Genomic DNA, 24,941 nt, shown 5'->3' on the forward strand with positions numbered 1-24,941 from the left:
TACAGAGGAAGAATTGCGCGAGAGGGATGCTCAAAGGGCAGAACGTGAACGAGCGTCTGTGGAGACCGAGATAGCCCCCGCTGGAGCTTAATTGATTTGCCTCAGGTGCACTGTGGAGTGGGCAAGACTGTTTTTAATGCCATGCTAACTAGAATGATTGACTTGCGCTAGCCATAGCACAAGCGAACTCGGCAACTAGAAGAACTGAATGAAATGTCTTGAAAACGTCTCCAGACGTCTCGAACACACCGGCTGATTTGAAAAATAGGTCTTATGTCCAAAATTCCGAACTATCCCTTTAAGACACATAACATTTCAAAATTCACAAGTGGGATATTTACTGACATGTTTTATGTAAAGACACATCTACATGTCTTGGTTGTGTTAACTACAGCTCTTATTTCAGGCATCTAACCAAAAACCTATTTCCAAAAACCCATTGACTTCGAGATTAGGAAAGCAGAAGGGAAACAATGAAAAATTCTCACTCGTTTAAGGAGTTATGAATCCCACTGCTTGGCTGCCAGCAATCACTAGCACAAATTCTAAAAGCTAGCATACACATCACTTGCGCTAATGTAAACTTAAGTTCATAAAGCTTTTATAAAATGGTATATAGTATTTTGTCACTACAACCCTTTACATCCCCTTTTCACCATAATCATAACAATAGTCAGCATGCTGGTGATTAACATTAGCTATTAGCATAAGCAGCTGAAAGATTTAGTATGTCCCAGTGTCTAGTATGCCGTTGTCTGAGGAAGACAGTCATACTCCCTATAGCATACTGCATGCAACAGTAGGTGCTTTGTAAAGGGCATCTGCAGTCTGGACTGAAAGTAAAACGAAAAATGATTTTTAACAGAACTCATCTCTCCTCTTGCAGCCACGTCTATTAAGCTATATTTTGTTCAGTCCTTTGAAATAATGTAAATAACTGTTTGCTTCAAGCCATGATGCATGTTTATACTTTTTAGGAAAGTGTACAATGTATGTTTGTGTGTGTGATACATAGTGTTACTCTTTTAAACCCTTTGCACATACAATTCATTTTATTGCAAAATTGTTATGCAAATCTATGGTCTGGGCTATCTTGCCATACCAGCTGCTAAACTTCTTTTTTGTCTTCTGACTCAGGAACAGTACATCTTTATCCACGATGCCTTGATGGAAGCCATCTTGGGGAAGGAAACAGATGTTGCAGCCAGCCAGCTTCATAGCTACATCAACAGCATCACGACACCAGGACACAACGGCCACACGTATCTGGAGAAACAGTTCAAGGTGAAGGGACTGACGGCTTTTATTATTCAATACACGTTGAACACATTTGACATTTTCACATTAAAACAAGTCTGGTCATGAGGCTGGTTGCTTTTGTTTACAATCTCTTATTACTGTGAGCATACTGTGTTAGCTTACTAGCTAACAAGCATTCTTTTACATGAAAGGCCTCAGATGACTAACTCTCCAGCAGAAACACATGTGTAGATATCTTGTCCTTGCAGTTGTACAAATTAACATTAACACAAATTTACTTGCATTCAGTCATTTTTCTACTACAAATAATAAAACTAGACATGTTGCTTCTCTCTGGAGCAAATACAAATTAGACTATGGATTAGAAAGTTAGTCAAATATTATTTATGTATTATTTATGTATTATTTATCAGCGGTGTAATTGTATACAAAAGTCAGGGTTATGGTTTGTTATGTTTTCATTAGAAAACAAACAAAGAAAATGCAGAAAATACCTTTTTTTGTTAATTTATTTAAAAAACTATAAACATTTTACAGTTACTCATTGAACATAATTGTTATTCATACTGGCATTGTGCACGTAACCATAGTAACTCACTAGTGTGCGCGTGTGCACGGTGAAAGAGAAGAGGTAGAGATGCTGACTGAGATTACTTTATTAAATAGTTTATAAAACATCTATACATATTATTGACCAGATATGTGTTAATCACTTTGTTAATGGTTAATAATTGGATTATAAACCAACCTTATTATATATTATTTAGATCCTATTATAAAGTTAAGGCTGCTGATGATAATACGTTTTATAATACTAATAATAATATAATAATAATCCATTGCATCAAACATAATTTAGATAGAAAGTGAATACTTTCGGGTTAATTTACTTTATAATGTTCATATGCAATGCAATTGTTATTGTCTCTTACCAGCTATGCTATAATAGTTCATTTGAATATGAGTAATTAAACTATTTCATATTATACAAACTATTGATGAAACATAATTATTATAATTATACCATTAGTAATGATTTTTGAATGATCATTTCTTGGATTGTTAGCAATAAAATAACTGCTTATTTTAAAGTGTTACCAAATCTTCCAGCCCTGGTTTGATGAGGGTTAGATGATAATTCCTCTTATTTCATCACAATATGCCACAATGGAGTCCAAGGTCTACAGCAGATGGAGTGCATGTGCAAAACAACAGCTCTCTTTGTTATGGTAATAAATCGATGGCGTCATAAAGGGATTAAAATTCAGTCATTGTTTGTCGCTCCTTTGTTTTTCCTCTGGGCTTTGTGCTTGTTTACCAACTCCTTGAGCTGCTTTCTGTGTTACTTTCAGGTTCTAGGCCTCTTATAGAACTCTTTACAGAACTCTTTATCGAACTCTTTATAGAACTCTTTACAGAACTCTTTATAGAACTCTTCATAGAACTCTTTACAGAACTCTTCATAGAACTCTTTACAGAACTCTTCATAGAACTCTTTATAGTCTTCTGAAGAATCGCATGTGTGAAGTGATACTGTTCAATTAAAAGATTAATGGCACACACACATTGTAGCACAGTGAGGCACAAGTGTATTAGTACATGTATTTCCTTCATGAAAAGAGACCCATTTGTTTTGATCACAGTAACAGTACAATGTAAGTACATTTTGATGTCTATACTAAAACTCAGGGTCTGGGTATGAAATTAAATAACTTCCAGCTGTGATTGCTCTGCTTTTTAAAAAATAACGAAGTGTAAGCTTTTCTTCTTCTCCTCTTGTGTTGTAGTTGGTCACACAGTGTAATGCCAGATTCATGGACTGCTTCAACGCTCAGAAGGAGTGCAACAAAGAGAAAAATAGAAATTCCTCCGTGGTGCCATGTAAGTGTCACACAATTCAAAAATAACAAAAAGGGCTTGAACGGTGCTCTAGCCGAAAAAATAATCTTATATATATATATATATATATATATATATATATATATATATATATATATATTCAGCAGCAGGAAATGATAACTCAGCTACAGTTAGAGACATTGACCCCAGAATCAACATTCTAGAAGACTGATACATAGAGAATCATATTTCTATGCTGTTCCATCAACGAGATGTTCATGTTCTCATAGTATGTGTGATTTCCTTTTCCTGCCAGGGCTCAACATTAATGTTTGTTTCACGCCTCCAGTCAGGCACAACTTAAAATAAAATAGTTGTACTTATTAGTTGTTATAATAACAACTAAGACTAAAGTGTGTAACATGGTTTGAGGAGGAGGGTTGTTGGCAGCCATCTTAACTACCATTCCAGCGAGATGCTCTCATTGTTGCACTATTACAATTTCTGTCGCTATCAGTTTTAAAAATGTGACTGTGAGAAACATTCATTTTCATAGCAGCCCTCTGGTATGCAGCTCAGCCTCAACACGGATTGTTTACAGGGCGCCTGCTCTCATGGTTATTCAGCTCCTGTCTGTTATCTGCAGCTGTTACACAATCTGGACACAGTCACCGGCTGTCCCACACTTCTCTGAATCACTAACCAGCAATTACCAAGAACTGTTACACCCGCCAGTAACAGCAGAAGGGTGAATGAATACATGCATAGTGGTTTTTCAGTGTGATTGCTCTCTTCTAATGAACTCTCTCTCTCTCTTTGTGTGCAGTGGAGCGAGCGAGGGTCGGCTTAGCACCTTTGCCCGGCATCAAAGGCACGGATTACATTAACGCCTCCTACATCATGGTCAGCACCTCCACCTCTTCTGTCAATCATTGATCCTCCATCTCCTCTTCATGTTTCACTCAGCAGGTCATCAGAATCACCAGCCGTGTGTGTTTTCATTTACATTCCCATGGTTTGTAATCGTGGTGTCTGAATCCCAAAATGTGTCTGTTGATATCAGCTAAACACAGCTCACAGATTAGTTCAAGAACATCAAGCGTGAGGATTGTGGTGATTTAGTGCTGGCGTGTAAGAAAACCAGGGACAGAGTTAAAGGGTGCATAAATGTAGTGTTGCACTTCCATGAAGTCGGGGTATTGCATTTAAAAAGCAGCAGAGCCCAGGTACTTTAGTGATGAGTCCACTGAGAACCATCTTAGTATTAAATGTATTGATATGCAATAAGACCGACAGCGATTACTTGGGTTCAGGGTGGAGGCTTGTTCTCTCGTAACCATGGAGACCTCTACTGCATGACTTAGATTGAAAGGCAAGCTTTCTGTTTAAGTTGACATGAAATTCCTTTTAAACCCTTTGAGATGCCATCCCGGTCATATTGTCCATCTATTTAACATCATATACAAAAAAGTCACCAAAATGTTTATTTCTTCATATGTTTATATTAAAATCAGTGATTTTTTCATCCTGTAAAACAAAAGCGTGTTTACGTAAGCTTGTAACAACAACTTTCAACCAATAATATCATGACCTCCATCTACAGCTTTTAGTAATAGGTGTTTGTGGAACCACAGTCCTCTGCAGATCCTCTACATTTCTGTTTAGTTTCTAACAATTCCATGCGAAGGATTTGGTCTGAATCCCTTTTCACTGGGAATACTCACAGAACAGAAGCTAAAGACACTCTGACTTCCGTTGCACTGGGTCTGTAAAATGTTGAAGCTCAGCTGATTGATTTCATGACATTTTCTCAGAGCTAAAGAAGAGCTCCTCCTGAACCACAAAGTTATCAACAAGCTGAGGAGTAACTGAACTCAATGCTTAAAGTTGTGGAGTGCCCCTTTAAGGCACAACGAAGAATTTAAGAGCAACCAATAAGCCACCACTTGTAAACAGCAGGTAGACAGGTTGTCATGTGCTGTCAGGTGAGGTCACTTCCTTGTTGGTCCTGTGGAGTGTGACATCATAGCTCAGCTAACAGCAGCAAAGTGTTTTCTTTCACCAGCAGATGTCTTCTGTCACACAAATTAGATTTAACCCTCAAGGCTCAGTTTAGTCATTTCAAAAGAATCCAACTCTGGACTGTGCAGATGAATCTCTGATTTCCTCGCTAAAATGAATGCTATGTGTTCACATTGGACCTAAATCCAAGTGAATGTGGTGGAACTCTTCCACTAAGCTGTTGCTGTGTTTTTTTCACAGGGTTACTACCGGAGTAATGAGTTCATCATTACCCAGCATCCTCTGCCCCACACTACAAAAGACTTCTGGAGAATGATCTGGGACCACAATGCACAAATTATTGTTATGCTGCCGGCCAACCATGAACTGGTAGGAAACACTCACACTGTGCTTAGTGCGATCTCCTAACCTGTGTGGAACACAGCGTTTTGCCCCTCTCTCACACCCAATTTATACAGTCAAACAGCATAAGTAGAAAAATTTAGGAAAATCAGAAAAATATAATAAATAAATATTTTTATTTATAAAATATCACCACAGACTCACTCTGATGGACTCGATAGAAAAGTGTGTGATTCTTGAAAACATGGTGATTGTATCATCAGCTGAACTATGAACATTCCTCAGACGATCTGTGTGTGTGTGTGTGTGTGTGTTTCCTCCCCTGCCTCTGATCAATAGATCTCTTTGCCTCTTCCCAGACATTTACATTTAGGTCATTTAGCAGACGCTTTTGCTCAAAGCGACTTACAATAAGTACATTTATACAGTACAGTACAGACATCTTTGAAACAGACACATATAATAATTAATGTATGGGTCGAGGCCTTACTTTTGCTTGGGCATAATTGAAACATGGAATTATTAACAATGAGACTTTAAGGATTCGAGAGCCGTCTGAATGATAAGAAAATACGTGCATGGTCCTAATTCGATAAGAGAAAGCTGTGCCTCACTACATGGAAGAAGAATGACACTACGTACCAGCCGAGGGTAAATCCTTACTCAGGCTTTGGAGGGACCAACCAGTGGTGGTGTTGGAAGGTTGGAGGGGTTGGTTCACTGAAAAAATATCAGTTAATCTAGATTTACTATTTATAGTTTAAAGTTAAATGAACATTGTTGTTTTATTCTATAGAATTTTCAGACCTTAAATACAAAGAAAACCAGTTCCTAATTATTTTGAACCAACACAATACTAATGTGAAGAGTTCATAAAACCATATTTGGTGAAATAACCCTGATGTTTAATCCCAGCTTTCGTGCATCTTGGCATCTCCAACAGTCTCTCATGTTGCTCTTGGTGACTTCGGGCCCTAGTTTCGTACACCAGGCGCAGTCGGGTGTGTCCACCTAGACTTTACAAGTTTCATGCACGGTGCAGTCGGGCGCAGGCACTCCTCCCGTCACTCCTACCCCCGCAAGTGGGAAAAAGGGAGGAGAGAAGGCGTGAGTGGGAGACGAGGAGGAGACAAGGCGTGGAGTGGGATTAACACAGCCGATTCAGATCTTCACCAATCAAATGAGCTCCTCTCCTCACCTTTAATGCGCCAAGGCGAGGTGCAGTGCAAGTTTCGTCACTTGACAACCCAATGACAGAAGCAGCGCCGCTGCTCCCACAATGGGCATCACGCGCTGTGCGTAGGGCACCAAGTGCTGAGGGGGCACCGAAAATATTATGAAAAATCATCATAGTCATAATTATAATGCCGATATTATATCACTATTGTAGGCACATTTTAGGCATGTCTATCACAAAACAGGGTCAGGGTGCACAGCAGTAGACATAATGGTGGCGAGAACCCGGTGCCTGCACGAGCCCCCGGGCCATTCATCATCATCATCACCGTCTTCATCATCTGCGCTCCACAGCTGCACCGGATTCCCCGTCCAACACCAGAACGGCGGGACCCCGTGTTTGTTGTGATCATTTATTGCATTTAAATGTGCCTGGAACTGTGGAAACCTGCCTGTGAGGTCTTGGTGACGTGTGCGCAAGCCGGTGAGCCAATCTGCCACTCCGCCAGCTGTAATTTGCCTTGCACCGAGAGTCGACCAGGTTGGAGCTGCCGGGCGTCTCGGCGAGGCTTTTTGCCAAGAAACTTCAGCTGCGCCAAGCTGAATCTGTGACGCCTCCCCCTGCTGCGCCGCCACACCCATCTCAGCGCAGGCGATCCACCAAACTGACAAACTGACCCTGCGCCACCCTGCGCTGCGCCAAGAAACTAGGGCCCTTCATGTCACTCTTGGTGCAAACATTGTCCTGCTGGAAGAACCCATCCTGAGTGTTGGGAACATTTTCAGGGCAGAGGGAAGCAGCTTCTCTTCCAGGAGGACCTTGGACGGGTCTTGATTCAAACGTCCTTCACAAAGACAAACCTGCCTGGTTCCAGTCTCCCTGAGGACCCCAGACCATCACATCCTCCACCTAATAACACGGTGGGTGTTAAACACTGTGGCTTGTAGGCCTCTCCAGGTCTCCGTCTAACCAGTAGACCACCAGGTGTTGGACTCATCAGAGAAGATGACCTTACTCCAGTCCTCTACGGTTCAGTCTTCTATGGTCCAGTCCTCTATGGTCTTTGTAAACCTCAGCCTGGCTCCTTTGCTTCTCATTTATTTAAGGCTTTTTTCTGGCTTTGCAGGACTTCCTCTAGGAGCCTGTTTCCAACCGTCCTCCTTCTGCACTTCAGTTTGTAGGTCACTTGATGTCTCCTACAGTTGTTGAGTGACATTTGAGTGAGTTGAGAGTCATTTTTGCCCTCTGCGAATCTGTAGCTTTGTTGTGCCCAATGTCTGCTGCTTGACCTGGTTCATATGAAGTGCCATCTTGGAAATGTTAAGGATGGAAACAACCTGACACTCACTGGATTCTTCTGCCAGTAAAGCCTTTCTCTTCCTCACTCTAAACTTGTTTTTTTTTTTTTACTACTAGCACTTTGAAATCATGCTTCTATCTTTAATGTATGATGTAATTTCGGTGTCACAGCTAGTATCGGGAATTATAGGCCCATATTTCTGTTTTTGACTTTGAATCTGAACTCATATGTTCACTAAACAACCTTTAACCTCACAATACATACTGTACATAAATATGTTAACTACTGACAGCACTGTGGAAAGAGAGACAGTGTGTTATTTGTGACAGCCCTCTGGCACCTCCTGATTGCCAGGCTTCCAGGAGGTGATCAGTGTAATGGGTAACACCCATGCGGGCTGAGCTCCTACACTATATAAGCTGTGGGAATCAGCCATTTTGTCTCTCTCTCTGCCTGGACGTATGTTTTTTTTTTTTTTTGTATGTGGTGGTGAAAGCAGCTGGAGCTATATGCTCGGGATCACGTCTAGGGTGTTCTGAGGGCAACTGCATAGCAGGGGCTTTTCAGACCCACTAGTTTACAGTGAATAAACACCCACTGCAAGTAATCACCTGAAGACTAGGGATGAGGTATATAGCTAGGGTTTGGGGATTATCTAGTCTAGGGTAGGGGAAGCTCCAGTGTTCGTTTTAGTAAGTACCTCTGTTGCTAAGCACCTTTTTGTTTGGTTCAGGTTGCGCTGGTGGAGCAGTATGGCTTCTGTAGTAGATGATTTTGTTCGGTCTCCTTCTGAGGCATTGCTTGATAGCTGCACTAAAGATCAGCTTTTGAGAATTGCTGATTTTTTCAAAATTGAGAAAGACCCAGACACTTTTTTTTCTATGTTTGAGCGTCTCGCTGATGCACAGAATTGGCCTGATAGTGAACGTACATTGTTGCTCCAATGCATTCTTACAGGTAAAGCCCAAAAGGCATATGCATCATTGACAGCAGAACAATGCAAAGAGTATAAAATTGTAAAGGAAGCCGTTTTAAAGGCTTATGAATTAGTTCCTGAAGCTTACAGGCAGCGCTTCAGAAATTGGAAAAAAGGAGAGAAGCAAACTCATGTTGAGTTTACAAGGGAGTTAGTGACACATTTTGGTCGTTGGTGTTCTTCATCCAGTGTCGTTTCCTTTGAAGAACTGTGTAACCTTGTTGTGATTGAACAATTTAAGCAGTCGGTGCCTAGCTTCATATCTACTTATATCAATGAGCGAAAAGTTAAAACTCCTGATGAAGCGGCTGTACTTGCGGACAAATATGTTTTGACACACAAACGCATCTTTGGGGAGCAGAGTCAACAATGGTTTAAACTCAAAGATAGTGGGGAGAAAGATGAATCGGATTCCAGTCGGGGTTCTGCAAAGGGAGAGCAACGCATATTTTGGAGCAACAAATCTATTACAGCTTGTAATTATTGTCAGCGACAGGGTCATTGGAAGAATGAGTGCCCCTTGCTAAAATCCAAAAAGGGTTCTAGTACATGGCCTGCTAAATCTGCTGGGTTAGCTGTTCCGCTTAGTAACTCAAGGTCAAGTACTGACAAAATTGTCTCTCCATATCAGATGCAAACTAAAATGTTGTGTGCAGCTGAAATTGATTCAGGGTATGCTCCATTTATATCTGATGGTTTTGTGTCCCTAGTTGACAGCAGTGAGAAGGTTCCTGTCAAAATTGAGAGATTCTGGGGCATTAAATACCTTTTATCAGGGAGTCAGTCTTACATTTCTCCCCACGCTCGGACACAGGGAGTTGTGTTCCAATCAGAGGAATGGGATTGAACACCATTTTTGTGCCTGTTCATACAGTGCATTTGTCTTGCAGTTTGGGACAGGGGGACGTGGAGGTTGGTGTGCGTCCAGAATTACCAGTAGATGGTGTTGATGTCATTTTAGGCAATGATTTTGCAGGAGCATGTATGTGGCCTGATGTATCAGCTTCTGATGTGACCTCACAGGGGTTTTGTGCGTCATCGCCTATAAGGGCACAGGGTTCCGAGGTCCCTGAGCAGTCAATATCTCCGGTGTGTGCGGTAACTCATTCTATGGGTGTGCTGCCCAGTGTGATTCAGGTAAGGGTAATAATGCTGAATTAGCATTCATGTGGCCAACTGATCTTGTGTCTGGTTCTCATTCAGAATTTGTGAAGGACCAGAAAGATGATCTCTCGTTAAAAGAACTGTTTGAGCAGGCCACGCCTTCTCGTAAGGTGAGAAACTACTCTGGAGCGTATTTTTTCCATCATGATCTGCTGATGAGGCGGTGGGTCCCTCATGGTGAGAATTTGGCTGGGGGGGTAGTGGAGCAGATTGTGCTTCCAGGGTAGTATAGACAATCTGTGATCAAGATGGCTCATGATAATGTAGCTGGACATATGGGAGTGAGGAAGACTTATGATCGTGTATTGCAACATTTTTTTTGGAGCGTGGAACTGTGGAAACCTGCCTGTGAGGTCTTGGTGACGTGTGCGCAAGCCGGTGAGCCAATCTGCCACTCCGCCAGCTGTAATTTGCCTTGCACCGAGAGTCGACCAGGTTGGAGCTGCCGGGCGTCTCGGCGAGGCTTTTTGCCAAGAAACTTCAGCTGCGCCAAGCTGAATCTGTGACGCCTCCCCCTGCTGCGCCGCCACACCCATCTCAGCGCAGGCGATCCACCAAACTGACAAACTGACCCTGCGCCACCCTGCGCTGCGCCAAGAAACTAGGGCCCTTCATGTCACTCTTGGTGCAAACATTGTCCTGCTGGAAGAACCCATCCTGAGTGTTGGGAACATTTTCAGGGCAGAGGGAAGCAGCTTCTCTTCCAGGAGGACCTTGGACGGGTCTTGATTCAAACGTCCTTCACAAAGACAAACCTGCCTGGTTCCAGTCTCCCTGAGGACCCCAGACCATCACATCCTCCACCTAATAACACGGTGGGTGTTAAACACTGTGGCTTGTAGGCCTCTCCAGGTCTCCGTCTAACCAGTAGACCACCAGGTGTTGGACTCATCAGAGAAGATGACCTTACTCCAGTCCTCTACGGTTCAGTCTTCTATGGTCCAGTCCTCTATGGTCTTTGTAAACCTCAGCCTGGCTCCTTTGCTTCTCATTTATTTAAGGCTTTTTTCTGGCTTTGCAGGACTTCCTCTAGGAGCCTGTTTCCAACCGTCCTCCTTCTGCACTTCAGTTTGTAGGTCACTTGATGTCTCCTACAGTTGTTGAGTGACATTTGAGTGAGTTGAGAGTCATTTTTGCCCTCTGCGAATCTGTAGCTTTGTTGTGCCCAATGTCTGCTGCTTGACCTGGTTCATATGAAGTGCCATCTTGGAAATGTTAAGGATGGAAACAACCTGACACTCACTGGATTCTTCTGCCAGTAAAGCCTTTCTCTTCCTCACTCTAAACTTGTTTTTTTTTTTTTACTACTAGCACTTTGAAATCATGCTTCTATCTTTAATGTATGATGTAATTTCGGTGTCACAGCTAGTATCGGGAATTATAGGCCCATATTTCTGTTTTTGACTTTGAATCTGAACTCATATGTTCACTAAACAACCTTTAACCTCACAATACATACTGTACATAAATATGTTAACTACTGACAGCACTGTGGAAAGAGAGACAGTGTGTTATTTGTGACAGCCCTCTGGCACCTCCTGATTGCCAGGCTTCCAGGAGGTGATCAGTGTAATGGGTAACACCCATGCGGGCTGAGCTCCTACACTATATAAGCTGTGGGAATCAGCCATTTTGTCTCTCTCTCTGCCTGGACGTATGTTTTTTTTTTTTTTTGTATGTGGTGGTGAAAGCAGCTGGAGCTATATGCTCGGGATCACGTCTAGGGTGTTCTGAGGGCAACTGCATAGCAGGGGCTTTTCAGACCCACTAGTTTACAGTGAATAAACACCCACTGCAAGTAATCACCTGAAGACTAGGGATGAGGTATATAGCTAGGGTTTGGGGATTATCTAGTCTAGGGTAGGGGAAGCTCCAGTGTTCGTTTTAGTAAGTACCTCTGTTGCTAAGCACCTTTTTGTTTGGTTCAGGTTGCGCTGGTGGAGCAGTATGGCTTCTGTAGTAGATGATTTTGTTCGGTCTCCTTCTGAGGCATTGCTTGATAGCTGCACTAAAGATCAGCTTTTGAGAATTGCTGATTTTTTCAAAATTGAGAAAGACCCAGACACTTTTTTTTCTATGTTTGAGCGTCTCGCTGATGCACAGAATTGGCCTGATAGTGAACGTACATTGTTGCTCCAATGCATTCTTACAGGTAAAGCCCAAAAGGCATATGCATCATTGACAGCAGAACAATGCAAAGAGTATAAAATTGTAAAGGAAGCCGTTTTAAAGGCTTATGAATTAGTTCCTGAAGCTTACAGGCAGCGCTTCAGAAATTGGAAAAAAGGAGAGAAGCAAACTCATGTTGAGTTTACAAGGGAGTTAGTGACACATTTTGGTCGTTGGTGTTCTTCATCCAGTGTCGTTTCCTTTGAAGAACTGTGTAACCTTGTTGTGATTGAACAATTTAAGCAGTCGGTGCCTAGCTTCATATCTACTTATATCAATGAGCGAAAAGTTAAAACTCCTGATGAAGCGGCTGTACTTGCGGACAAATATGTTTTGACACACAAACGCATCTTTGGGGAGCAGAGTCAACAATGGTTTAAACTCAAAGATAGTGGGGAGAAAGATGAATCGGATTCCAGTCGGGGTTCTGCAAAGGGAGAGCAACGCATATTTTGGAGCAACAAATCTATTACAGCTTGTAATTATTGTCAGCGACAGGGTCATTGGAAGAATGAGTGCCCCTTGCTAAAATCCAAAAAGGGTTCTAGTACATGGCCTGCTAAATCTGCTGGGTTAGCTGTTCCGCTTAGTAACTCAAGGTCAAGTACTGACAAAATTGTCTCTCCATATCAGATGCAAACTAAAATGTTGTGTGCAGCTGAAATTGATTCAGGGTATGCTCCATTTATATCTGATGGTTTTGTGTCCCTAGTTGACAGCAGTGAGAAGGTTCCTGTCAAAATTGAGAGATTCTGGGGCATTAAATACCTTTTATCAGGGAGTCAGTCTTACATTTCTCCCCACGCTCGGACACAGGGAGTTGTGTTCCAATCAGAGGAATGGGATTGAACACCATTTTTGTGCCTGTTCATACAGTGCATTTGTCTTGCAGTTTGGGACAGGGGGACGTGGAGGTTGGTGTGCGTCCAGAATTACCAGTAGATGGTGTTGATGTCATTTTAGGCAATGATTTTGCAGGAGCATGTATGTGGCCTGATGTATCAGCTTCTGATGTGACCTCACAGGGGTTTTGTGCGTCATCGCCTATAAGGGCACAGGGTTCCGAGGTCCCTGAGCAGTCAATATCTCCGGTGTGTGCGGTAACTCATTCTATGGGTGTGCTGCCCAGTGTGATTCAGGTAAGGGTAATAATGCTGAATTAGCATTCATGTGGCCAACTGATCTTGTGTCTGGTTCTCATTCAGAATTTGTGAAGGACCAGAAAGATGATCTCTCGTTAAAAGAACTGTTTGAGCAGGCCACGCCTTCTCGTAAGGTGAGAAACTACTCTGGAGCGTATTTTTTCCATCATGATCTGCTGATGAGGCGGTGGGTCCCTCATGGTGAGAATTTGGCTGGGGGGGTAGTGGAGCAGATTGTGCTTCCAGGGTAGTATAGACAATCTGTGATCAAGATGGCTCATGATAATGTAGCTGGACATATGGGAGTGAGGAAGACTTATGATCGTGTATTGCAACATTTTTTTTGGCCTCGTCTGAAACGGGAGATAGCAGCTTACATTAGGACCTGTCATACTTGCCAGTTGACAGGCAAGCCAAATCAGTGTATTACACCTGCTCCCTTACACCCTATACCTGTGATAAGTCAGCCATTTGAACATTTGATCATCGATTGTGTTGGCCCTCTACCTCGGTCAAGATCGGGTAGTCAGTATTTGTTGACTGTAATGTGTCAGGCAACTAGGTATCCGGCTTGTTATCCACTGCATACTATTTCTGCCAAGTCAGTGGTTAGAGCCCTTAGCAAGTTCATTTCGGTGTTTGGAATCCCCAAAGTAATCCAGAGCGATCAAGGCTAAAATTTTACATCTCGGTTATTTGCCCAGGTCCTCCAGCAACTTCATATTAAACATAATAAATCATCAGTATATCATCAACATTTAAAATCATTACTCCGTGCTTACTGTACGGAGTTAAAGGTAGACTGGGAAGAGGGGTTGCCTTGGCTCCTGTTGGCGGCCAGAGAAGTTGTGCAGGAAAGTACAGGGTTCAGTCCGAACGAGCTTGTGTTTGCACACACTGTGCGGGGTCCTTTAACTATAGTGTCAGACCAGTGGAAGCCTGAAGGGCCCCCGCAAAACTTGATCACCTTTGTCAATGGCTTTAGGCAGAGACTTTATGAGGCAGGTGCGCTGGCTAAGGAAAAATTGGAACTTGCTCAGAAAAAAATGAAAAGGCTGTATGACCGTAAGGTTGAACAATACCAGTACTGTCCTGGCGATCAAGTTTTAGTATTGCTGCCAATGGTTGAATCACAGTTTCATGCCAAGGTTTTTGGTCCGTGTTCAGTTTTGAAACAGATTACAGAGCAGAACTATCTCATTGACATGCCCAACAAAAGGAAATCATCAAAAATCTGCCACGTTAATTTGTTGAAGCCTTATCATGCTCGTTTGTCGTCTGAGTCCTCTGTGAATGTGGGTAAGTCCGAAGCATGCGGCAACCCCACTCTTTTGGTAAGCACGGTTACCCCCTGTACTTCACAGGTAATGGCAGAGCTTGAGGGGGGAGGAGATGTGTCAGGAGATGGGGTTTTACAACCTCGTCTGACGAATTCAGAGACACTGCGTAACTTGTCTGACTCATTGGGACATTTGGATGACAGTAAATGTGATCAGTTGGTTAGCATCCTTCAGTCCTATCCATCTCTGTTTTCAGACACACCTTCTCGCACTCACCTGATTGAGCATGATGTTGACGTTGGGGATGCTCAGCCCATTAAACAGCGCTTTTATCGGCTTTCTGCTGACAAAAGAGAGGTACTAGATTCTGAGGTACACTATATGCTGGAAAATGGTATTGCAGAGCCATCTTTCTCTGCCTGGTCTTCACCATGTCTACTGATTAAAAAAACGGATTCCACTTTTAGGCCTTGCACTGACTTTAGTAAAGTTAATGCTGTGACAAAGCCCGATGTTTATCCCCTTCCAAGGATGGAGGACTGTGTCGATCAAGTCGGGGCAGCAAAATATGTCAGCAAGTTTGACCTTCTCAAAGGCTATTGGCAGGTCCCCCTTTCAAAAAGAGGTTTGCTCCTTTATTACCCCCTTTGGTTTATATGCTTACACTGTTATGCCATTTGGATTGAGAAACGAACCAGCCACCTTCCAAAGATTGATGAATAGAGTTGTGTCTGGATTGTGTGGCTGTGCGGTGTACTTGGACGATGTGGTAATATACAGCGACACCTGGGAGGAACACTTAACCCGAATGACAGCATTGTTAGACCGGTTGGTTTGGGCAAGGTTAACTATCAACCTCGCCAAATGTGAGTGTGCTCGAGCCACTGTTACATATCTGGGAAAGGTGGTGGGACAAGGTGAGGTGCGGCCTGTTGGGGCAAAGGTCGCAGCCATTGAAGTATACCCAGCCCCGTCCACTAGAGCAGAGCTCATGAGATTCCTGGGATTGGCAGGATATTATCGTTGTTTCTGTGCTAACTTTTCTTCTGTAGTGGCCCCATTGACAAACCTGCTTAAGGCTGGAGCCAAGTACAACTGGTCACCTGAGTGTCAGGCAGCCTTTGAGAAGGTGATGCAGCAACTGGGTTCAGCTCCTGTCCTGGCTGCCCCTCAGCTTGTGAAACCATTCCTGTTGCAGACGGATGCCAGCAATGTTGGGGCTTGGGCAGTTCTATTGCAGTTAGATGGTAACGGTTTAGAAAGACCTGTATGCTACTTTTCTAAAAAGTTCAAGCAGTACCAGTTGCATTATTCTGTGATAGAAAAGGAAGCTCTTGCATTGATCTGGGCTCTCCAGCACTTCGATGTTTACATTGGAGCAGGGGCCCCGCTGGTGGTGTACACGGACCACAATCCATTGACATTCTTGAGTACTCTCCAAAATCCTAACCAGCGGTTGATGCGATGGACTTTGTTTCTACAGCCTTATCACCTGGATATTCGACATATCAAAGGCCAGAATAACGTAGCCGCTGACGCTCTTTCCCGTGCACCATTGCCTTAGCTACTTGGTTATTGTTTATTTATGTAACTTATGGTTCCACCCAGGTAACATTTGTTGTCTTGCAGGTTACGTGGTGAACCCCGTTCCTAAGGAGGGGGGTGTGACAGCCCTCTGGCACCTCCTGATTGCCAGGCTTCCAGGAGGTGATCAGTGTAATGGGTAACACCCATGCGGGCTGAGCTCCTACACTATAGCCGTTTCTCAATATGCGTTCTTCTCTGTACTTCTGTTCTTGTGGACTTGAGAAACGTCATCAGCGTCGGACCGAGTACTGTTCCAATTCAAAGTTCGCATCTGGCCAAGTACGGTCAAATACCCCGGATGTGTTCTTGCCCCGCCCATTTCACCGAGGATGCATCGGAGGAGACTTGTGTGGACTTTGGGCAGTTACGTATCCCAGAATGCATTTCAATAAAGCAATGGCGGAGGAGAAGACGCACAATTGTTAACGTTAGAAGTTTTGAAATTCTACTGTTTTGGGGTGAATAAATGTTTTTATGTATTTTTGCGGGAATGTCATTTTTACAACTTCAAATCGGTGCTGTGGGTGATTTATTACTGTAGCACGTAGTTTTTATTCCGACGTTTTCGCCGCTAACGGCTATCACGGCTAGCTACCTCGCTAGCTGCTAGCAAGTTGGCCCGGGCACTTAGCATTACTGCTACCCCGCTGATGACTGCCTTGTCCCGGCGTGACCCTCTGAAATCTGACGCTGGTCTTGTATGATTGTAGTGTGGTAAAGCAATGCTGTTTTCTGTGCGTCTAAAAGGCAGACTTTGGTCTCTGAACGAAACACTTTAGGCTGTGATATCGGACTAATCGGTCCATTTTAAGGGAGGGTTTTTATATTTTTATACAACTATAACGTTATACTAAAGCGTTTTGTCGTGTTTACGTAATCCGCCCGTATTCCCGGTTGTTCCCAAACATTTATATTCATATTTGTATAAAAAGAAAACATCATATTATATCCTCATATAATATATAATAAAATATACAAATGAAACGGAGTTGTTTTTTATAGTGTTTATTTTATTTTAACCAGTGAAAATAACCGGAAGTTGAACGCCGTCAACCGGCAAAAACGATGACGTCATCAAGTACGTTCCTGTTCCAAATGCAGAAAAACACCGTCCTCCCGTTCTCCCGTCCTCCCGTACCCCGGGAGTTCGTTCTTCCAACTGAACTCCGCAAGTCTAGACTCCCGGAGTTCACGAGTTCGAACTTGGCGTACTGGGTATTGAGAAACGGCTTATATAAGCTGTGGGAATCAGCCATTTTGTCTCTCTCTCTGCCTGGACGTATGGTTTGTTCGGGGTTTTGGTTCAGCTTTGCTTTTGACATACACCACATGCTCCACTCATCCAGACACAGCACTCATTACTGATTACTGACTTACATGCACAACATTAACCTGCTTTATTTTAATTTGGGTTAAATAAACTATTTTGACAAACTTAAAGTCATGTGTGGTCTCCTCTTTGTCATTTCCTTGAGCCGGGCTGTGACATATTTGTGTCTTGCTCATACTCACCTTACAGCATCTCATCAGTCTGCATTCCTCTCTCTCTTGCTTCCAGAAGGTGTGCACACACACATTTACATACTACACTAGGTATCTTCTTCTTCCGTTCTTTTGTGGTAGGCCACATACTGCCACAACTCCAGTGTGTAATCCTACACAGAAAAGTTCCTGAAATAGTACATAGCACAACTCTCCTGAGTTTCCAGACTCATAAGTGCAATGTTGTGCAAATCATAATTTCCTGTGTGTTTTCTGTTTTTGGTCAGCAGATCATATTTGCCTCATAACTCACCACCATCCAAACTTGAAATAGAGAAATAACTTGCTTTTACAAGTTATTTCTCTCTGTATGATTCTAGCTTTGCAGCTGATTGATGGGGAGCAGGTCTTTGCGACAAAGCGGTCCTCTTCACTAAGGAACTACTTTAAGAGTTAAATGTGTTCTGAATTACCCTTAGACAAACAAACCCCCCATTTATTGGTCAAAGTTTGAAAGTCATGACCCACACAGCTGTTAGGGGTTCCTGCTGTATCTGGAGCTGGAGGCTATACACACCACAGTCTCTCAGATCAGTTAATATCATCTCGTATTGTAACCTGGCTAGCTGTTTCTGCTCACAAGAAAATGAGGTTCACTTTTCCAAGAAGCTAATTTATGATTATTTATACAAACCAAACTCAGTCCTCTTAAAGTGGACCAACAGAAATTGTCAGTCCAGTTTTAAGGTCCATTTCTGGTCCACTTCAGTCTTTTTCTGTTCCAATCATCAATCTGCTGGTCAATGACATGTTTGGTGTTGCTTCCACATGGAACTCATCCATACAGCTGCATTTATTCAAGTTTCTTTACAAGATTGCATTTGAACACATCACAATAGCGTTATCATTTTTTAGGATTAGAGCTAAAACGCATCATAATGTTACTCAATGCAACTCCGGTGAACGTTGTTAGCTGATAGTTAGAGGTCTGAGGACGGGTCGTTTCAGAAGGTCTGAGGTCTTTTGGAGAGTTCACATGCGGACAAAATGCTGACTGCACGCTCTGAGTGTGTTTGGAGGGATTAAAGGAAACCAAGTGTGAATACAACCTTAGACCAGCAATAAAGTCCATGCAATGAGGCTCAGACAATTGCCAATCATATGGTAGGTCACTTGAAGTGACCTGAGCATTGCCTAATTGAGTGTAGCCAGTTAATCTCAACATTTTCCAGGGGATTTAGTAAATCTTAAACATGGGATTCCCCTCAAATGCAGCATCAGCCTGGGACAAAGATTCTGCCGGAATGCCAGAACATCCAACTACTGCACATTCAGTGACTCATAGGTTTTACCAGGAGGTCATTTCAAGTCAATTTCCTCTTATTGTTGTCCTTATTTTATTGTTATTTACACCCTGAAAGTGAACATTTCACTGGCATATATACTAATATATACTACATTAATAGTACATGTTACATGAGATGAATTAATAAACACAGTCATGGTCTCTGTTCTCTTCTGCAGGCAGAGGATGAGTTTGTGTACTGGCCCAGTCAGGAGGAGGCCATGAACTGCGAGGCGTTCACTGTCACCCTCATCAGTAAAGACCGACTCTGTCTGTCCAATGAGGAGCAGATCTTCATCCACGACTTCATCCTGGAAGCTACACAGGTAAAGCTCAGTGTGTGCGTGTGTGAGAGCGAGCTTTAAGTGTACTTATTAAATAGATCAGCACGCTTACACATTCATGTGGTAGAACAATAGTAGAGTATCGTGCCTACAGTATTAGTCACCATGTTGTATTGACATGAAATGCAATAATAAGAAATCCAATGTTTAAAGCTGTGGTCAGGGTGCAGAAGAGGAAGAATACCATCCTTCCCTTCCTGCTGTCCACTGCTCTCTAACCCTGTGATGGTCATGGTTGGGTTAGTGGGTGGACAACCCTCTGACACTTCCAATGTGAGAGCGAGCATGAAATGACAGATTCATACATGCAGGGCAAGTCTACTTTTTTTCAGCTGAAAACCAAATTATTGATTGATTCAGGTTCCACTCCTGCCCTCTACTGGTTGACACTCCGCTTTTGTGGTTGAGTTTTGCTTGTAAAGACAATTATGAGTTATTAATGGAACCTGCTTCAGATAACTACTGTAACACTTCTTACCTTTGGGAACAAAGGTACGTTTACAAAACAAATGTACATCTAGTTTTACATTAGGAAAAATAAATGTAATCTTACACAACCAACAAACACGACCAAATGATTTCCTTTTTTTTTTTTTACGTCAAATTAAGAAGTTAAAGGTTAAAGGGACAAAGCGAAGACTATTTGTGAAACATAGGTTTTGGATTTTACCAAAAATTATTCCAGCCATATCACAATTCACAGTCTCATTGTTGTGATCAAAACTCAAGCTCCTTGTCCTTCGTCTAACCTCTGTCTCTCTGTCTGTCTCGTCCATGTCTGTCCCCCAGGATGACTATGTTTTAGAGGTACGTCACTTTCAGTGCCCAAAGTGGCCAAAGCCAGACGCCCCCTTCAGCAGCACCTTCGAACTCGTCAACGTCATTAAAGAGGAGGCCGCCAACCGCGACGGACCAGCCATCATCCACGATGAGTCAGTCATTATTTACTCTTGCTACTTATTCACTGCATGGCAAACAAATAGAAACTAGATCACTTTATGTCGGTGAGTCCAGTTGCATGTTATAGTTGTATGGTAGGAGGAGGAGATAAAGGATTTGCTGTGGCTCTTTTATGCATTGCCGTGTCTTTACTGCCTATACAAACAACTTAACCTAATAGGATGAAAACAAAAGAAGCGAAAACAGGACTACCAGGAACTCAAACCCAAATTAAAACAACAAAGCCCCAACGCCCTTACGGGCCGGGGACCTGAACCCAAAACTCAACTGGGGAACAAAAGGGAAAAAAACAACAGACTGCGCGGCCAGCGCCGGTCTCCCTCCTTCGGCATCACACCTGTAACGAGAGAGAGAGAGCCGCCCTGCTGCTGCCTCCTTTTACCTGCTCAGGTGATTACCCACACCTGAGCTCCGGAAGACAGAGGAGGGCGGAGACAGAGGACACACACACACATACATACATACACACACCTGGCCACACGTAACAATGATGATGATGATGATGATGATGATAGTGAATGACAGATATTACAGAAAACTAAACTCCAAGTTTAGATCCCAGATAAAACTGTCCCATTGTTACTCAACCATGTTCAGACTTCACAGCATCTTTTCACATTGTCATTTTTTCCTTCCACATTTTCATTGTAGGAGTTTGAATCATCAGAGCACAAGTTGTTAATGCACGAGACCCGCACAGACCTGTTTTTTTTTTTGGGGGGGGGGGGGGGGGGGTCACTTTTATCTTTCCAATTAATCCATCCCAATGTGTGACAACGCTTTGCTAAGGTCCTTTGGGTGATGGCTGTTGATGGTTATTGTTGGTTAATTTGGGCCAAATTGTCATCTTATGGGTGTTTGTTGATCGTGTGGTTTGGCTAAGCTAGCGGTAGGTCATAGAGGAAGTAAACACGTTGCTTGACCCGGATGTTTGCCGTTGCTATGACAACAAGTGAAAGCTACCGCTAGCATTTTAGCCTAACAACCCGATCAATAAACACCCATAAGATGACAACTAGCAAATTTGCTAGTTTTAAAGTTGCAAATTTGCCGCTTTAAACTAGTTTGCCACTTTTTTCTCAGAATATTGCCCACCTCTCTCGGCTCCGTTTTTTTTTTTTTTTTTTTTTTTCCTACAGTGGCCCTAATACGCCGTCGTTGAGACTGTATTGTATTTTGTCTGTAAACACAAAATGAGGTGAACAAAAGATGTAATCACCCTAACAGGCATAAAGAGACACTGACAGTCTGACTAGCCACAGGTAGCCCAGGAAATTAAACATGATTAAAGACTCAGGATTGACACACATTAGTGGTCTTGAATGCAACTCTAATCCAGCAGCTCTGCTCATGTTTATTCATCAGAATAATGAATATTGCTTTTCACATCTTAAGCAAGAAAAGTGACTAATTGAGCACACTTCATGTGGAGTTTCTGCTGTGCTGCTGACAGGGCTGCTAATGGATGAGGAGATCCTTTACATTGCGAAAGCGTTCTCCAGGGAGTGTCCAGGGAGAAGAGAAATCAGAGAAATCTGATCTACAAAGTCATACAAAGTGCAATGAGCAGGATAGTGCAGGGTAGGTGAAGTGCAACACGTTGAGATAAAGTCACCTTCTGGTACACTCCCCCATACATTATTTCAGAAAAAATATGTACAGTGGTCAATGGCAAGAGATAAATATGTTTTGATCCTAAGTGTCAAAGTAATCTTTAATTGCTCTAATTGCACTGGTAGCAATGGTAGCAACCTTGGGATGCTTTCTGGTCTGTTGGACTCTGATGTGGTAGACCCCCACCTGTACCTGGGGTCCTGTCTGGAGTGGTATGTCATGATTATTGCCTCTGTGCTGTCCTTCAGACCAACCTTTTAAGCCCCTTCTTCTTTCTGTCGGTGGTACATGTCATGCAGGGGCGTGTCCTTCCATGATGTTTCCCCGTCTTCCTCATCATCAGGGTTCTGCTGTCTGAGCTATTCACTTAGTAGGTCATCACTTTGGGGCATCTTCCTGATGTACTCCTGGATCTTGGTTGTTTCATCCTGGACAGTGGCTCTAACACTCACTAGTCCTCTGCCTCCCTCCTTCTGCTTAGTGTACAATCTCTGAGTGCAGGACTTGGGTCATGTCTGTGGACAGGGGTCAGCATGGGCACCCTGACTGATCTGTGGACAGTGGTCAGCATAGGCACCCTGACTGGTCTGTGGACTGGGGTCAGCATGGGGACCTGGACTGGTCTGCGACTACACAACCCCATACACAACAAACTGTGATGCCCTGTGTGTTCTGACACCTTTCTATCAGAACCAGCATGAACCTCTTCAGTAATTTGAGCTCCAATAGCTCATCTGTTGGATTGGACCACATTGGCCAACCTTCACTCCCCACCTGCATCAATGAGCCTTGGCCACCTATGACCCTGTCGCTGGTTCACCAGTGTTCCTTCCTTGGACCACTTTTGATAAGTAGTGACCCCTGCAGACCGAGAACATCCCACAAGAGCTGCAGTTCTGGAAATGCTCTGATTCAGTCATCTAGAATCACAGTATGGCCCTTAAAGTCACTCAAATCCTTACGCTTGCCCGTTTTTCCTGCTTCTAACACTTTGAGGACCAAATGTTCACTTGCCTAATATATCCCCCCCACAGACAGGTGCCATGGTAACGAGACATACAGGGTAATTCACTTCACATATCAGTGGTCATAATGTTATGGCTGATCGTTGTATTACTGCTGCATTGCTGTATAGTTAACCTTGTTACATATATATATATATATATATATATATATATATATATATATATATATATATATATATATATGCACACACTCACCAGCCACTTTATTAGGTACACCTTGCTAGTACCGGGTTGGACCCCCTTTTGCCTTCAGAACTGCCTTAATCCTTCGTGGCATAGATTCAACAAGGTACTGGAAACATTCCTCAGAGAGTTTGGTCCATATTGACATGATAGCATCACGCAGTTGCTGCAGATTTGTCGGCTGCGCTGTGGGTCCGTGCGTGCTGTCGGTCCATGCCAGTCCGTGGTGCTGTCGGTCCTGCTGTCGGTCTGTCCGTGCTCTCTGTCAGCGCTCTCCGTGGGTCTCTCCGGTTGGCGCTGTCTGTCAGCTTTCTCCGTCTGCGCTGTCGGCTCTCAGCGCTGTGTTGCGAAACGCCCCCCTTTCAGATCTCCTATCATCGTGCAGAGGTGTTCGGGCTTATGCAAATTACTCCTTTCATTACGTAACGAAAGAAACTGAATCTGAACAGCCTGTAGGAGCACAGTTTCACCAGAGGGTGGGCTGCAGAGACCATGCAGGAATTGCTTGTTTTCCTCATCCTGGGAGTTGGCAGACTCAGGGAGGACCAGTTTATAGGTGTAGAGACCAGAGAAAACCTGTTTTTCATAATATGGCCCCTTTAATATTCCCCATAAAGATTTCTATAAGTATCTCCAAATTTGTCACTTTATAGGGTATCTTTTGAGGACAGGCAGGATTCGCATGACGCCTGGTTCACACCAGACGCGGAGCGCGGCAAATAGGCGCAGCTGTCCCGCGGCATGAAGCGAACGTTTCGGCGTCTGCTCTATTTTTTGCGAGAAACACGAGACAATCCGGTCAATTTTCAAAATAAAATACTGCGATTGACAAATGTGATCATATTTGTGTATCTAAACTTGCACTGGGAGACAGGAAGAGAAAATACATTTAATAAATGTGAAGAGTAGATAAACAAATGTGTATTTCAAAGGTATATCTGCACTACTACTGTCTACTACCATACACACTCTCTCTGTCTGTGTGTGTGTGTCTCTCTCTCTCTCTCTCTCTCTCTCTCTCTCTCTCTCTCTCTCTCTCTCCAGAACACATGAATAAAAGAGGTGTACAAACTTCTTGGTTACAGAAACATGGCGTATTCATTTTATGGGGTTATTTACTCCATAATGAAAAAAATAGCTCTGAATGAACAACAGCTGAGCAGAAGCGCTTGTCGACTGTTGCGGAGAAATACGCGTCTGGTTTGAACAGGGGGGCAGCGGACCGCGCGCAATTTTCGTTGGCGCGCCGCGGCGCTTCCGCGGACGGTGTGAACCCGGCGTGAGACTGTCAAAGCTGGAAAACACAATTGTTTCGGCCAACCCCCAAAGGACTGATTTCTGCTTCACTACTTTACTCTGATTCTTCAGGTTATGACTCTTTGAAGCTGTTGTGGGAGCGTGATTTGGAGATGATGTTTAATCCTGTAGACTGGGGCAAGATCTATAATGGGATTTTCCCTAAATGTACTTCGATCTCTATACATGAACAGAACATTACATTTTTTTTATCGAACTTACTACACACCCGTTCGCCTCCAGAGAATGTTTCCTGGCACCTCAAACCTTTGTTAGAAATGTAAAATACACAAATACACACATACTTTCATTCATTTGTTTTGGTCGTGTGACCGTACCCAGACTTTCAGGAGGTCACTCTAATCCAGGAGGTAGCTGGTAAACAATTTTTGCTGACTTCTTCTTTCTGTCTCCTTAATCATACTCCAAACAAT

General features: G+C 43.1%; 1 protein-coding gene across 2 annotated transcripts in view; it reads left to right on the forward strand.

The window, feature by feature from the left end:
* LOC311023448 (receptor-type tyrosine-protein phosphatase gamma-like) overlaps positions 1-24,941 on the forward strand; it is a 605,663-nt gene that overhangs the window by 578,071 nt on the left and 2,651 nt on the right. For both annotated transcript variants that reach the window (XM_084025284.1, XM_084025285.1), the window contains exons 22-27: positions 1,138-1,284; positions 3,048-3,141; positions 3,926-4,002; positions 5,362-5,490; positions 19,265-19,411; positions 20,219-20,361. In XM_084025284.1, coding sequence (XP_083881410.1) covers positions 1,138-1,284; positions 3,048-3,141; positions 3,926-4,002; positions 5,362-5,490; positions 19,265-19,411; positions 20,219-20,361 — 737 coding nt within the window. The remainder of the gene's footprint in view (positions 1-1,137; positions 1,285-3,047; positions 3,142-3,925; positions 4,003-5,361; positions 5,491-19,264; positions 19,412-20,218; positions 20,362-24,941) is intronic.

This window comes from Eutrigla gurnardus (assembly GCF_963514095.1).
Source record: "Eutrigla gurnardus genome assembly, chromosome: 2".
Taxonomy (NCBI): Eukaryota; Metazoa; Chordata; class Actinopteri; order Perciformes; family Triglidae; genus Eutrigla; species Eutrigla gurnardus.